Source organism: Coccinella septempunctata, chromosome 4 (assembly GCF_907165205.1).
Source record: "Coccinella septempunctata chromosome 4, icCocSept1.1, whole genome shotgun sequence".
In the NCBI taxonomy this organism is placed as follows: Eukaryota; Metazoa; Arthropoda; class Insecta; order Coleoptera; family Coccinellidae; genus Coccinella; species Coccinella septempunctata.
Window position 1 is genome coordinate 7,880,649 of NC_058192.1, and position 17,308 is coordinate 7,897,956.

Genomic DNA, 17,308 nt, shown 5'->3' on the forward strand with positions numbered 1-17,308 from the left:
CACTTAAGTGGAATAGTATTCAAATTATTTCTAATACCTATTTGTAAATCGACAAATATTCCATTCGACGACGAAGGTTGCGGGTAGAAAAAAGTTGTGAAGAATAATTTCAATAATTTGAGGCTTGAGTAGCCATCGGCCTCCGGCCTCAGCTCCAGGGATATGGAAGATATCTCTGCTCAGCTCTCTAATCATGAAAAGCGTGAATTCTTCTGCTTTAATCATTTATTCAGTGGTATAAACACGGTGTATTATAAATCTATTGATCTACACTACAGAAGAACTATTTTTGATATTCTGTGATTGATTGATCGGCTAAGCACAATTGAAAGAAAAAGCAGAAAATGATCATATTCTATGACTAACCCATTTGACATAGCAATCGCATTTTCTATGTTCTGTCATAAAGAATTAGGTTCTGTTGTGTGTTGTGTGGATTGGATTGCTGAGTAGAAAGTAAAATCGCTCATATTTTGATTTTATAGTGTTTTGTATTTATATCTGTTTTCTACTGTGGCGATAAATTGAAACTTCGAATCGTTGAATTTTTACAAAAGAGAAGATTGAGTGCAAGTTTTGTGGACTCTGATATTATTGAAAGATTAAGAATACTGCAGAATGTGTATGTTCCAATCAACACTCAGGTGACCATGATTTTTTATGACTACCCTATTGTATCGATTGAAGAAATAACGATTTCTCTTGTAACTGCCTCTATCTCTCGCGTTGTCACTGTCAGCTAAAAGAAAAATCTGTGATATTGATTGAAGGGTTTCTCCATATCAACATTCAGAAAATGCAGCGTTGGTTTTTTTTGGAAGACCCAGAAAATGCCCAAACAAGATATAACAAGGATGAAAGCCCTAGTGAGAGTATCAAAGTTTCTTCCAAATTGATTTATAAAAAATGGTTATTCCGAGTATGTGTTCCACATTTGAATCCTGAAGAATCAGTATGCGTAACTGGAAGTTCAGATGAATTAGGTAATTGGCAGCCCAATAAATGTGTTCCTCTTGAAAAGGAAGAATCAGAAATATGGTCAGTGTGCTTAGATATACCTGATCATAAAAGAATAGAATACAGGTTTTGTGTATGTATAGTTATTGAACCTGGTCTTCAAGTTATTGTGAGACACTGGGAAACAGCTATTCACGCTAGAGTCATAGATAGCGATGGAATAAGCCCAACTAAAGATGATGTACCTTTGAGCTATGGTATGGTTCATTCCCAGGAAAAGATAGATAGAGGCTGGCTTAATAAAGAAACTGTTATACAGCTGAAGTTATGCAATAATCCTTTAACTCTTTGGAGACCTAAATATTTGAAAAGAAAAATTTTTATTAAAGTGACTCCAGTAACCCTACAACGTCACCAAAATAATGCAAGTAACAATTCTTTAGGATTTGATGATTCAAGAAGTACAGATACTCTAGATGCTGAGAATGGCCCAAAGCATTCCTATACAGAAGTAGCAAGTTTGAATGATGAAGATCCTAGTTTTCATGCGCAAGAGCAGTTTGGAAAAGAATATCATGAAGATGAAATGCTTGTATTTCAGTCCTCTGTGCTTTTTCCTAACAATATAGCATTTTTGATTGATCTCTATATCTACAGTTCCCAGAGTTCTGAAGGAGAACCCCCATATCATGCTGGGTTTAGCTATTTGTTACCAAGTACTTTGCAACAGAGTGAAGGATCAGCAGTTCTTCCTGTTACAAGTACTAAACAAAGGCCTCTTGGTCAAATTCGTGTACATTACCTCGTGGTTAAACCATTGCCGTTTCCTTGTGATATGAGTAGAACATACCAAAGACATTGGAATAGAAGGAGAGCCGGACTTGATGTAGGACATAGGGGATCTGGTTCAAGCTTCAAAACGCAAAATTGTGCTGAAGTTAGGGAGAACACCATAGCCAGCATGAAAAATGCAATTCACTATGGTGCAGATTATGTAGAATTTGATGTCCAGCTGAGTAAAGATATGATTCCTATTATTTATCACGATTTCCATGTTTGTATCGCAATGAAAAAGAAAAATACCATGGGTGAATCAGATATGCTTGAGTTGCCAGTGAAGGAACTCACTTTTGATCAACTTAGGATGTTGAAGGTGAGTTGAAGGATTCAATAAAGTTGACATTGGATAAAGCAAATTTGCTTATTTAATATCACTCACAATATTCAAATATTTTAAGGGTTATTTGCTATTTCTCATCTTGTTCTTCATCATTTTGTTATAAGTTTTTGATCTGTTTCTTCAGAATTTTTTGAGATGCAGTGTGAGTGATAATCTGTTGGCATTTATTCTTATTATTGTCTGCCAAAGTATATAAATAGTTACTACAAAAATAGGAATGAGAGGGCATTCTCTGATATATTGAATTCTCTCTTTGAGGGTTTTGATTCGATTTCATTGGAATTTCATAGTTTAATATGGTGATGAATTTTGATTTTCTTAGCATACTTTTGAAAATAAAAGTTTTCCTTTCAGTTTGATCGGCTGTATACTCTCCAAAGTTCATATTGAGGAAATTATTTTTTTTGTGGGGTATAAGAAGCATTAGCCAATTTCATTACCTGGATTGGTGACCGCCCTGGTAATGGATTTGGACAAATGGGAAATAGCTTTTGAATTCCTGTCATTTCTCTTTTTTGTCATTCAAATCAATTGAAACAAAATTGCTTCATTTGAAAATGATTGACTCCTGATCTATTTTCAAGATAACATCTACCTTTGATCTAATCTGTTTTGAAAAGGATAATAGTCATTGTTTGATTGTCCTTATTAATTTATTCTATAGGTATAATCTGCTGATAATTTTATTTGTCTATGAAAGGTTAATCTGCAGAATGTTTATTTGCGAAACAGTTGAGTTCACCTTTTTCATTGTTTGGTTCAAAGGGTTTTCATTGAAATAGAGAGTTCTGTACAAATTATTGGTTAAGTGTGTCACCTTAATTACTTTCTCTACTCACTTAAATTTCCGAAATATCAACTTTCTCCAGCTATACAAATTATGAGGAATTAAATCTACAGAATAATTTATTTTTGTCGGATGAAAAAGTCCTGATATTGTACAATAATAATTTTTTACAATACGATAATCAAAATACATGAAAAGTTCAAAGCTTTTTCTATGTTGTTTTCATTGCATTGGTTCATGTCCAATAGGAAAACCCGAAGTTTTTCCGTAGGAAAAAGGAAACAAAGAAGATTCAAGATTTTGCAAGGGTCAAGATCTTTCGACAGACGAGTTAGTATTCCCAAACGATCAACTCGCTGTTCAAATAAACTGACCCTATTTAATTTCTGACGGAACTAGGTTCGAAATTACAGGAAATATTAGTTGCGTCTTATACTTTGCGGTACTGGTTTCCCTTTTATGCGTGGGGAATTACAGTGTATTACGTCATTCGATTTTAAAATTGCCTTTAAATTGCGCTGATCAATCCCGATGATCATCTATCGTGTAAAGACAAGGTCGTCGCCAGCCGTTGGGCTAGGGTCGGCAAAACGAAAATATCCCTAGCTATGCCTTGGGATTTTCGTGGTTTATGACTAATTTTTAGAGATTCGAGCCTCTAGTGCACCCCTGGCGACGCCCATCTATAGAGACCTTCCTTTATTCCCCGTGATTTGTGAAAATGTTGGTGGTATCAAACTGTAACGTGATTTTTAATATATAAAAGCTTTCTGAGGAAAAATACTAGCAGATTCACTTACTAGACAGCTTAGAGAATCTAAAACGCTAAACTTGAATTTTCTTGTCCTGTGCCTAGTACATTTTTGTTATTTTCACCAAAAGCTAGGGAAAATGTGTTATCCATTTGGGATAAATTTCATTTCATGAAAATTTGTGTAGTTCGTTGATGCTCATTTCTCTAAGCATACTTTTGATAAGAAATTTATTGATATCGACGAGTCCGATAAATCGCTCATCAGGTACGGGATCAACCGATGTCTGAATTCCGATATTTATCGATGTTAATTATCATTTTCTTCAAATTCTTCACAAATACATACCTATATCGATGTGTACAGAATATCGCACAGTAAAAATTCGACTGCTCATTGTGCTCGAAAAAGGTAGAGCAACAATGTTAGTTGAAAGAAATATTATTAGATCATAAATTATTGATAATTTCTAACGTGTTGTTTCAAGAAGGGGAAGAGCAATCTCGAATTTATCTTTCCTCATTGAGTTTATGTCAAGGTTACAATACAACATTTTCATTGAACTGAATCAACGCACATTTCATAAGAGCCGTTGTCATATTATAGTAGAATGGAATATGATTGGAGATAATATATATTTAATTATATATTATTAGAAATAATGAGTTGTGCTTCAGCTTTAGTGGGTCAACTACCATTTCAAAATGGTAGTTGAAAATAAAACAATTTTTTTATTTTCATCTTCTCTATCGAAATATCCACGTGTTTTATTTTTGCTTTCCATCGACAAACCTTTGAAATTGGAAACTTGGAAGGATATAACAGCAGCGCGACACTTTCGAATCAAAAGAATCGGAGAGTATGAAAGAAAATTACGAATATGCATAATCTCCTAAACGATCAAAATCGAAGGACATGTAAAATAATTATTTAAATACCATTTTATCGGATGGTATCGCTTTTCTGCGAGAGGTTGAGATTCCGAAATTATGAAATGTAAACATTTCAGAATATTTAGAAAATTCATATGAGCTATGTTAACCAGCTTCATATCGCCAGTATTTTATTGCATCAGAGGTAATTTATAGTAAATCAGCATAAAATATCTCGCGCGTGTCGATTTACATGTTTGTCTGTCTTGAGAAACTGATTGTACATAATAACAACTATTCAATCGTTTTTAGAGTTTGTATTTGAGTTATCCCAGTCAGTTTTCAGCAGTTCCATTGGAATGGAACATGAAAAAAAAATATTCTTCGGAAAATCCAACAAAGCCATAAATAACCTGCGTTCAAGCTTTTTCTAGGAGACTTATTCTCAATGTAATTGAGGTAAAAAAACATCTCTGGATTAGAAGAATTCAGATTTGACAGTTTCCATACATTTCTATTTCGATTTTGAACGTTCAGGTTGGAATATTTCTAAAATTTGCTTTGCAATTTTCTATTGGTTACTCTCGTTTCATTGCTATATGTGAAAAAAAACACGGAAAAATTCCAAAATGAAATCGAATATCTAGAAGTTATATTCCTGATAACGAAAGTTATAATTGTTTGAGTGCGATAATATTGAAATACACTCTTGTGACTATTGATTATAGCTGTTGCTACACATCTACAGCTACATATTCTAGATATGATTCGAATTCATTTTTCTATATTATAGAAAAATGAAATTGGGCGTTGGATTTTAGAGGGTACCTAACTATAGCAGCAGATATTCAACAGATCATTATAATTTTTTATTGATTAACATAACCATTTTTTCACGATATATCTCTTAAAATGATGGTTAATTGGGTTGAGCGATAAAAACGCTTCAAATATTAGTAAATAGTAAAATGAATTCAGTTGTTCATGTGCCTAATTGGACCTAATTGGACCACCGTTACAAATTGGCGAATGCGCAAGAAAATCCTCTTGGTTGAAGCCCCAGGGTATTGAATCTACGGATCTTCCGATCCACTTCAAAGTCAGATCTATTTTTCATCTTGGTACACCTCTCTGAAAGGTATAACATAACGAAAAAAGAAAACAAAACCCCTTTTCTCGATTTCCTCCTCTATAGCTTGTTTGAAAAATACCTTCAAAATATAGAACAATCAAAATGCGGCATTTCGTCAACATGGCAAACTCAAAATCGATCGCTTTGAAACGAGGACCCGACCTTGTTAGAGAATGCGCTCGCTAACCTAACCTGCATCGCCTTGTTTCCCACTGGTCGATCCGGATTTATACCGTATGTAAAAATAACCTTGGCTGACATTCGTAGATGAGAAATATGCCGCGAGTTCATTTTTCGTCATGGGTAAATTGGTAAAGGAAAACCTTCCGAAAAATCCAAGTTCAAGGTCACGTTTCTCAAGGTTCTTAGGCAGGTCCGGACCTCTGAAAAGACTGATATGTTGTCGTAGTGTTATTTTCGAGCCCTCAAAAGTTCAAAACGTCATTTTACAATCACGCAGCCTGAGCTAGTTCAACACCTGCATGAATGCCTTCTTAGGTTATAAATTTGAACTAATCACACTAATCAGGATTTAAAAAAAATTTCGAAGATTTTGGAAGTGATAAACCTTCTCAATTTAAATGAGAGATTATTTACTGATTGCACGAGGTGTCCTTGGACATATGTCCGATGAGTAAGAAGTTCTACCCATTCGAATGCCCTTCATTTGCAGGTTTACCACTTGACGGAGGGAAAATCGAAAAATCCCAGATTCTTCGATGACGACCAAGAGGAGCACCAGCCTTTCCCCACCTTACAGCAGGCTCTGGAGGTGCTCAATCCCCACGTGGGTTTCAACATAGAAATAAAGTGGACCATGCAGTTATACGACGAATCCTACGAGCTCTATCATCCCACCGATCTCAACGTTTACCTGGATACAATTCTGGAAGTGGTCCTGAGACATGGCGGTAACAGGAGGATCGTCTTCTCGTGCTTCAACGCAGACGTTTGCGCGATGATAAGGTGAGCCCTACAGAAGAGGCATTTTTTTCTGTGGACCAATGAGATTGCTTAAGGTGTCTGACGAAACTCATTCGTCTGAGCGCGGCAATTTTGAATTTATTCCAATATTGGGAGGAAAAAACACCTCGAAAAAATGCGTTTATATTTGTTGGTCGTTTTTGGTTGAAGAATGAATCGCAACGACAAAAAAATCGGTGTCTTTTCCGTTTCGTGAATTATCTTGAAATTGCATATGAATACATTGATTTCCTCCATCAAAAAGAGGGATCCAAATTATAAAAACGTTGCTCGCATCATCCAATGTAAGTTTACAAAACAATTTGATGAAATTGAGAACTTAACCAAAAGGATAAATATTGCACAATGGTTCTATGTAAAGAAATAATTCTTGTATATGAACAATGAATCGGTATTTACAGTAGGATTATAATCTGGTTGATAATCTCACTGAGTATATGAGAATAAGTAGGATTGTATAGATTAAAGGTAGATAGATGAAATTTATTTTCCTAGAGAATTAAAACCAAACTCCTACGACTCAATGTCTCAAATACATAACTTTCTCAATATTAACTGTTGAGGTCTGAAATAGTGAGGAATGGTTATTTGATGAAAATACATAATGAGGCTGGAAAGAAAGCAAATTTCAAATAACCACACTTATTTTGCCGTCACAATAGTTTTTAATTATCCAAAAAATACAATGCTATCGGTATTCATAAAACATTTCGTGCAACAAATGGATGTAATGAATTTTACATTTCGAACATAATGGTTTACCGGGAATATCGAAATGTTTGAATTGAATAGGCAATAACAGTTACATAAATATTTCTAAAACTTCTCTTGATTGGATGAAGTTAGTCACGTTTTTAACAATTGCTATCGATAACTATGTTTCATTGAATAGTAAAGTATGATTATTCATAACTTAACGACTCTACATTCATTTTATTTTCTGCTTAATGAATATACTCAAAGTCTCAAAAATAAACGATTTTTTTTCCTCAAATTATATACACGTCATAGGACTATAATGATCCTTCTTACTGTTCCAGAATGAAGCAAAATAAATATCCTGTGATGTTCCTGACTCAAGGAGAAACTGTGATGTATCCCAAATATTATGACCCAAGATGTTGGTCCATTAGATCCGCCTCACAGTTTGCCACCATGATTGAAATTTTGGGAATCAATGTGCACACAGAGGACTTACTCAGAGACCCATCTCTGGTAAGTAATAATCTTCAATTAATTAGTTTACCCATAGAAAGATTAAAAAAATTGTATTTTTTTCGTGAGTTGATTGGTCCTTTTTTCAAAACATTTTTCTTTGGAAACAAACGCTCTTTCTCATCTCACTTCCAATAGTTTCTTTGCTGCGAAATAATCCTATCAATTATTATCAGAACGAGCAGGCGGATATTATTTGTTTATTCGAATTTATTAATCAGTAGGGAGTTAGATGATTATTCAGGCATTCATATAATTTGATGTTGCAGGATAATATTTTGAAGCTCATTTAGGAGAATTGTATTTCCGCTTGCGTTGTCCATTCGATTATAATTGGGTCAAGGGTCGTTTTGATTCGCCATTTAATAAAGGACCTTTGGAATTGAACACTAAAAAAAGCGCACTCAGACTTATTCAGATAAACGAATTTGAATAAATGGATAAAAGTTAAATTCTTGGTACTAGAAAAACACAATTATGATTGAGTTGTTTCATCTTAATTATATTAAGATTAATCATATCGAGATTAGATAGATATATAGATTTTCATTGACTATCTGCTGTTGGAAATGAGGAATTTATATATTGTACTAAGAAGGTTCAAAGTATCTATCCAAAAATGAGATGTAGTGAAACTTATGCCTGTGCTTTATTATAACTTTTTCTTAGGTACAGTACTTTTTTCAGATACGATATGCCACCACTAGGGATCTTATCATATTCTGTTGGGGGGATGATAACTCTAACCCTGAAACGATAAAATTCCTCAAAGAATTGGGCTTGCATGGAGTGATCTATGATAAGATGTATCAGTACAATAGCAAGGAGATCAAAGAGAGCATTTTCCTCGCAGAGGCGAGGGAATCTCACAAAGCCCTACTCAAAGTTGCTGCCCTCAACTATGAAAAACCACTATCTCCTCCTCCTCCAACAGCTGTCCTTAATGACGGTTCCATTGACATCGATAAGATCAGGCAGAATATGGGTGATAAGTTATCAACAGCGACATCTTTGGAAAGTTTGGAAAGCCGTATGTCTGATTACGATAAATCAGAAACCCTATAGGTTTCTCTCTGAAGGTGATACGCCCTCTTGTCTTGTACAATATCTGATAGAATAAAATATTTTCATTATTCCAACTTCAACTGATTTGAATGCTTTGAGTTCTGGTAAAATGGAGGTCGGTGATGAGGTGAATTTTATTGAAAAATAACGATGATTTTTATAGCAAATGAGCTATATTGAAAGGTTTAAAATATCTCCATTTTTCCAGATTGTCACTGTGTTTGTATCTCTTGGATTATCGGCTTCTTTTCTACGGAATATTATTTTATTTTATCCAAGTAATGTTGAATTCATTGCTTTTATTGATATTTTTGTTAACTTCTGAATAATCTATTGCAGATTTATGTGAAGTGTTTTAGTAAAATTATTTCAGTATTTTTTAATGTGGTTATGAAATCGGAGAGACAATGAAGAGAAAAATCGTAATATGCACACAATATGCTTTCTGTATAACGTGATTAATGAATAAATAATATATTCAGAACATTGATCCATAAAAAATTCTAAAAGACCTAAGGGATGTTGGTATCTGCTTAAACAATTTGTAGGTAATATTTATTACCACACCAAGATTTAAGAGAATTATCAGAAAATAATCCTACACCAGGCAGCAATTTGATTGTCTGTGAAAATACTTGTTGAATTAGCAATAACAAGCAATATGCAATGTATTGTTCTAGATCTTATATTGTGTGCATTGATATTTTAATATTTTCTTTAGAAATTAAAAAAAAACTGATAAAAAAATAAATACTAGGTGATGCTTTGGCTGAACTTTTTCTTGGTATTATTCACGTAATATGATTCATCAAATTATGGAGTTGAATTCGAAACTTGTTGTTCAAAATACTTCATTTATTTGAACCCTGAGCAGTTTTATAACTTCAGTGAATAATATTACATAGTTTGTGATTTATATTTTATGGGGATACCAAAATGTATTGGGAATATTATAGTGATATTTATAAATTTATATATTTCTTTTTTTATTACATTATTCTTATGTTGATAAATGATAATTATTTTTAATTATTTTAACAATCTCAAGTTTTTCAATCTCAAACATTGTCAAATATTATTTTATTTAAAACTGATTGAAAGCTTGAAAACTTAAGTAGAAATTATTATTCTTCGGAAGGTTCACACTCGATGTATTATTTTGTGATGTTTCATGATTTTCGTCAGTGTTGAAATATTGTTAAATAATTAGATTATATTCAAGAGCCTTATAGTTGATGAGGAATTACATACATATTGTCAGTTTCTTATATTCCTGTTTAGAGTAGCAGATGTTTCAAAAGGCTACTACATTCATATAGATAATGTTTGGAAAAAGTCGAAGTCAGTTGAGCAATTTACTATGGGGAAAACGTGTGAAGCAGCTTCACAAATGAAATATTGGTGAAAACTCATTTATTGGATATTGAAATTAGCTTTGCTTCACCTTAAATTGTACACAAAATATATTTCTATCCTACCTAAATATATAAGAACTGGGAATTATTTTTATTTTTAATGAGCCTTCAGAATGAAGAGAAATTCTATAATTTGGTTCTAAATTGTTTGTTCTTGAGGAACAGGTTGAAGTGTGTGGAAGGAGTTTCCGAATACAGGTAGGGGAATTTCTACATGATCACACATTTCAGTTGGATTTGTCAAAATCGTTTTGACATACCGTTACTAAGAAACGCTTTACCTGCCCCCACAGTAACCAAAGTTACCAAGGAACGGTTTTGACAATTCAATTGACTGTGCAGTGTTATAACACTTATAACCTACAAAAACTGGTCAACAGCAGTATTACTTATACCAGATACTTAATTTGAATTTCGTGTTCAGTTGATTAAATTAACGGGTGTTTCCACCAGTTTTCGTGTTCCCACCCAGGTAAGAGTGTCTGTAACTCGTGTGTTAAAGTCCAATGAGTGCACAATTTTCCGAATTCATGAGCTCCTGTCTTATTCTTATGGAATGTAGTAGCGAAAGATTTTGTGGTCAAATTTGAACAAAATGGTATCTATTATATAGTTTAAGTAAGAAGGTTCAATTATTGAAGTATGTTTTTCTTGCATCAAGTTAAAGCATATTGAGTTATGTTTTCAGCCGAATACAGGAAAAAACCTGCAGGAGGCGTGAGATGGATGGTGCTCAAATGGAGATACAACTGTGATATTTTTATTGGTTGAAAGTACAAAATGTATTGCAACTTTGGCTGTGAATTAATGGCATATCAATAAATATTTTAACAGATTACTGGGTATATTTTCCCCTTTCTTTGAATGAAATTAGGGTAACATTTTCGATTCATTTGTTGGTTAGTGTATTGGTAGTTCTGAAAATTTAATATAGGTTATTATAAAAATGACAGAAGGAAGTCAAGTCCTACTTTATTTTCAATCTAATAAAGACTATACGCAACTCCTTGTGGCTATTGTTTGAAATTATACCATAATTTACTGAAGTGGTAATTTTTTTATTCAAGCAGTATCATTGCAGTGTTGCATAGGGGTCAAAAACAGCATGTAATTTATTTCCCACATTAGGGGGTGGTTTTTCAAGAACCCATACATTACTAAGTAACAAGATCCGTATCATAGTATTAAAAAACCTAAAAAGGTGAAGAAGCCAAGCATTGATTAATATCGAGAACGGATTTTAGTTCGAATAAAAAATTAAATTTTAACTTTAGTTTTTTTGTGATGAAGGTATTTATTTCGATTTCTGATTCTGGGGTACAATCAGACAGCAGTTTTTGATGTATTGAGGCAAACTTTTAGAGATAAATAGGAAAGAAATATTTCTCAAATATACAATTCTGGAGATTAAGGTGCCATATCCTATTGAAAATAAAAGGGTTTTGTGTATTCCAGGGTTAAAGTTTGAATGTGATAGGGATGAAAAAACCTAAAATTTTTTGTTTCTCCCAGAATCACGAATATAATGTTTTCGTTATTCTACACACAGTGAGCTTTTCATTAGATTTTGAGTGTTCAGAACATATACATTCTACTCAAACATGAAAGTATGGAAAAATATTGTTCAGCTTAAATATATGATACATTGCCCATTCGAAAAAATTTTTTTTTTGTGAAAACTATACGAACAATATTTAAAAATACCTATAATTAGTCACGTTCAGACTTGCTAGTTATATGTTTGTAGAGAAGAAATCATTCATTGATTACATTACATTCATTATGAATCTGGAGTTTTCTCATCAACTCTTCTATTCGCTTGATGATTTTGCGTGCTGTACTGCTCTGAATAGATAATTTTCTCTTTCAAGAAATGATATATCAAGTGCAGCGAAGATCGGTATTTTTGACACATATAGAATCGGATTATGTAGATTCCTAGCTCACTATGTATGTTTCAAAACTGAGCGTAAGATGCAGTACTTGCAGCAGCTATGAAGGAAAAACTAAAAAATTAAACTTTCAGCACCTTGTAGCTTCGCAACTAAGCGTTTGCGATCTATGCGGACCTACAATTATTCAGGTAATATAGGTAAGGTACCCCCAAAGGCCTAAAACTATCGTATTGAAATTTGAAACACCTGTTTCTGTTCACATACTGGAACAGTACAATGAGAACGACAAAATCTGGGCAATTCTGTTTTGGGAGCTTTTTGGAGTGAACTAAGCTCAAATATAATTCCCCGAGCAACTTTTCGAGTGAAAGAACTGAAGCACATTAAGGAATACATTCAATAAAATGGGGAAAAATTGACACATGTTTACCATATCTCTCGAATCAGTTTGGATAATTTTGAGTCGAGACCTGTGACCAACTTCTCCATTATATTCTAAAAAAATTCAACCCCCCTGAAATTTGTAATTTATTGAGACACATCATTAGTAGTTTTGAGTATACCTAATGGAATGCCGAATTTTGTTTTGCCTCGAAGGAGCAACTTTGATCGTTGCTTTGTCTCTATAATGTAGGTGTCAAATTCGTAGTTATCTTCAATTTTGATTTGGAATAAGGAAAGAATGATATTCGATGAATTTGAAATTAGTGATTCGGTGTTACCACCTTTTCAAATTTGATACTAATTAAAATACAAACGATATTCTACTGGTTCATGAGATTGTTCTTTATACTTGAAATCGATTGAACCGGATGTAGATACTTTTTCTTTCGATTTCTTATAGTTAAAAGCAGTTCCTATACACTCGATCATCATACGATTTTTCTCATTACTGCAACTACCATAATTTTCCATCTGTAAAATCGGTCAGTGAATCCGATGCATCTCACGGATGTTGAAGAAAATAGGATCATAAATGTAAGTGAGATCAAATAGATTGCAATTTACAAATTAATTAGTGAACATGCAATGCCGCTTCGCCTTCCTATATATATTGAGCGTTTGGTTTAACACCACATATCAGTCATACTCACCTTAGAATACAGACATACTTAGTTCATTAGAAAAAATGTGGTTGAAATCTCTTGTGATATTTTTTGTAATCATTCGGTCAGTGGTGTTAAGTTCCTATGTGGATCCAGAGGAGATCATCGTGCGGAGGGCCATCCAGAAATGCACAGAATCTCCGTCCAGATTTTCCTGTTTCGCAGACAAAGCCGCCAGCGTATTAGAAAACTACATAAACTCCAATGTGACCCTTTTTGACGGCATCAAGCTGCAGAGAAACGGGGAGCCTCTGAACAACCTCAGCGATTCCAGATCTCTATCCCCTTTAGCGAGATTCACCACCACCCTGTACAACTTCCTAGACACCCACACCGTCTCCTTAGACTTGACAGACGAAGGGAGATCTAAAAAGAAGAAAGACAACGATGAGGAATTAGACAAAGCTACCGGCGGTGGAGGCGGAGGTGGTGGCAGTTTACTGGGTGGTTTGAGCGGTTTTGGAGGTTCAGGAGGCGGCGGTTCTGGAGGCGGAGGTTCAAAAGGAGGCATGATGAGCGAGGTGAAATACGCGAAGTACGCCTTCATGGTTCTACTTGGGATTTTCGGCTTGACCGGACCGATTTTCATGAAAACCATGGCGGTTATCGCAGCCAAAGCGTTGATAGCGAGTAAGGCAGCTCTGATCATCGTTGGTTCGGTCGCTCTGAAGAAAATATTCCAGAAGGAACACGAGAAGCCTGTTGTTAAGGTGCATACGATCCATGAAGATGAGCACGAGGATGAACACGATAGGGTTTACCAAAATCAGATACCCTACAGCTATTACGCTGATTACCATAAACCGGCGTAATAACTGTCTTCTCCATAATTAGTCTGTACTATTTATTTATCTATTTATTTTTATTTATTATCGAAATAAACTTTAAATGAGTTCCATCATATTGCCACTTTATAAGACCCCCCAAATTAAGCATAAAACAGAGATATATTATTCCACTCAACTATTCTGTAAAGAATTTTGGCAACAAAAAAATATTAAACAACAGATCTTTATCTTTAGAATGAATATAAGAGAATACATGTCTTCTGGAGATTCAAAATTCGATCGACATCGATTCTTCCAAACAAATTGAGCCAGAAAAATGCTGCACTCTCAGTTTAGTTGTGCTTCCTAGTCCTGCCTGCAAACCAAGAATATCTATAGCCCTTGGGCTGTTAATTTTGGTGATTGCAACTTGAGAATACTTTTTTGATCTCACCAAGCTGAAGATATGAATTCCCAGACAGTAAAGTACTCACCCAAGACCCAACCAGATATGCACCTCGCTAAGTAGGAGCACCACAGTACTTGAGTTCTTTGAGGAGTACTTATAGGGACTGCTCTGGGGGTAGGTAGGATCTAATTCTTCTTCGTGAAGGTTCCAATAGCAAACAAGTTTCATTATTGGGAATTGGGCTGTTAATTTTGGTGATTGCAACTTGAGAATACTTTTTTGATCTCACCAAGCTGAAGATATGAATTCCCAGACAGTAAAGTACTCACCCAAGACCCAACCAGATATGCACCTCGCTAAGTAGGAGCACCAGAGTACTTGAGTTCTTTCAGGAGTACTTATAGGGACTGCTCTGGGGGTAGGTAGGATCTAATTCTTCTTCGTGAAGGTTCCAATAGCAAACAAGTTTCATTATTAGGAATTGGGCTGTTAATTTTGGTGATTGCAACTTCAGAATCCTTTTTTGATCTCATCAAGCTGAAGATATGAATTCCCAGACAGTAAAGTACTCTTCACAAACCTTTTAGGGCTTTCACTCCCAATCTCTGAAACAAAATCAATTAAAAAAGAAATCAACGATTTGCTCCTGCGTAAATTCTTGCACTAATTTGTCAGGAGCAAATTAACTAGAAAAAATTGTTGCCTGACAATGAACTCAAAATAAATAACGTTGAAATTATAATTCTTCGTAACGTTTCGGAGTCTATATCTGACTCCTTCATCAGACGAAAAAATCTACTTTTGAAAATCTTCTGGAATTGTCGCTTTTTGTCTGACATTAATTGTCAACACACAGAAACAGAGACTGCACAGAAACGTTGATTCATTTAATTTTGAAATTACCGGATGACAGTTCCTTCTTTAATAAATTGATCCAAATATGATCTATTCCTACCGAACAATTTGCCAAATTATTATCCTGATCTAATAGAATACACGTAGACTCTTTAATTTTTCGTTTATAATGGTCTGGTTCTGTCATTAAAATTTTAGTGTTGTCCCAATCCATCATGTGGTCTCCCGTATTAGAACAAATGTGATCTGCGATTTGCGATCGATTAATTTCTCTATTTTTAATATTATTTTTATGTTCGCGTTTTCTTATTTCTAGAGGTCTGGACGTTTCACCTGTATAAGTTTTACCACAAATACAGGGTATGTTGTAAATACAATTTTTTGATTTTTGTTTTTCGTTCAAAGGTTTAGTTTTTGTTAATATAGATCTTAAATCATTTTGCGTTTTAAAAACAGTTCGTATGTTGAACTTCGAACCGATTCTTCTTATTTTTTCTGAAAGGCCATTAACATAAGGAAATAGTGAGAACAAAATTGATTAATGATAGAACCATTTATGAAAATTCGAAATTGACTATTGATGATATAATGGAGATATTAGAAGTTTGCCTGAATTCCACATATTTTCAATTAGATGATGTTTTCTATAAACAAAAGTTTGGTATGGCTATGGGTTCTCCTTTATCACCAGTAATGAGTAACATATTCATGGAATCTTTCGAACAAAAATATATAGACACATACCAAAGACTTGGTGGCGATATGTAGACGATATTTTTGTGATTTGGCAACATGGTAGAGATGAACTAGAGAATTTTTTTGATCATATCAACAACAAAGAACCTACAATAAAATTTACAATGGAATTAGAGCAGGATAACAAAATTTCATTCCTAGATGTTTCAATAAAAAAGTTTCCGAATTATTTTGAAACGAGCGTATACCGAAAAAAGACACATACTAATAGATATTTAAATTTTTATTCCAATCACCAAGTAAGTGTCAAAAGAGGTATCATTAAAACACTTTATGATAGAGCTAATTTAATTTCATCTACACCCGAAATTAGAAATAATGAAGTTGACTTCATTAAACATTTTCTTAGGGATAATCAATACCCAAAAAATTTTATTGAAAAAACAATATTAAATTTAGAGAGAAAAATGACTAACCAAAATCGTAATAATGATCAGGAACAACCAACAAACCGTCAAGAACAACCAAATTTGTTGAATGTAATTCCTTATGTTAATGGCCTTTCAGAAAAAATAAGAAGAATCGGTTCGAAGTTCAACATACGAACTGTTTTTAAAACGCAAAATGATTTAAGATCTATATTAACAAAAACTAAACCTTTGAACGAAAAACAAAAATCAAAAAATTGTATTTACAACATACCCTGTATTTGTGGTAAAACTTATACAGGTGAAACGTCCAGACCTCTAGAAATAAGAAAACGCGAACATAAAAATAATATTAAAAATAGAGAAATTAATCGATCGCAAATCGCAGATCACATTTGTTCTAATACGGGAGACCACATGATGGATTGGGACAACACTAAAATTTTAATGACAGAACCAGACCATTATAAACGAAAAATTAAAGAGTCTACGTGTATTCTATTAGATCAGGATAATAATTTGGCAAATTGTTCGGTAGGAATAGATCATATTTGGATCAATTTATTAAAGAAGGAACTGTCATCCGGTAATTTCAAAATTAAATGAATCAACGTTTCTGTGCAGTCTCTGTTTCTGTGTGTTGACAATTAATGTCAGACAAAAAGCGACAATTCCAGAAGATTTTCAAAAGTAGATTTTTTCGTCTGATGAAGGAGTCAGATATAGACTCCGAAACGTTACGAAGAATTATAATTTCAACGTTATTTATTTTGAGTTCATTGTCAGGCAACAA

The 17,308-nt window shown here is 33.8% G+C and overlaps 2 protein-coding genes across 2 annotated transcripts; both read left to right on the top strand.

The window, feature by feature from the left end:
- The first annotated feature begins 403 nt into the window (after positions 1 to 403).
- On the top strand, positions 404 to 10,447 carry LOC123310962 (glycerophosphocholine phosphodiesterase GPCPD1-like). Its single transcript, XM_044894687.1, has 4 exons — positions 404 to 2,110; positions 6,354 to 6,646; positions 7,705 to 7,879; positions 8,567 to 10,447. The coding sequence occupies exons 1-4, from the start codon at positions 797 to 799 to the stop codon at positions 8,942 to 8,944; spliced, it is 2,160 nt and encodes a 719-aa protein (XP_044750622.1). The 5' UTR covers positions 404 to 796; the 3' UTR covers positions 8,945 to 10,447.
- Positions 10,448 to 13,383: 2,936 nt separating this feature from the next.
- LOC123310797 lies at positions 13,384 to 14,172 on the top strand. Its single transcript, XM_044894456.1, has one exon. It carries the CDS (start codon positions 13,384 to 13,386, stop codon positions 14,170 to 14,172), a length of 789 nt encoding a protein of 262 aa, XP_044750391.1.
- Positions 14,173 to 17,308: the final 3,136 nt, after the last annotated feature.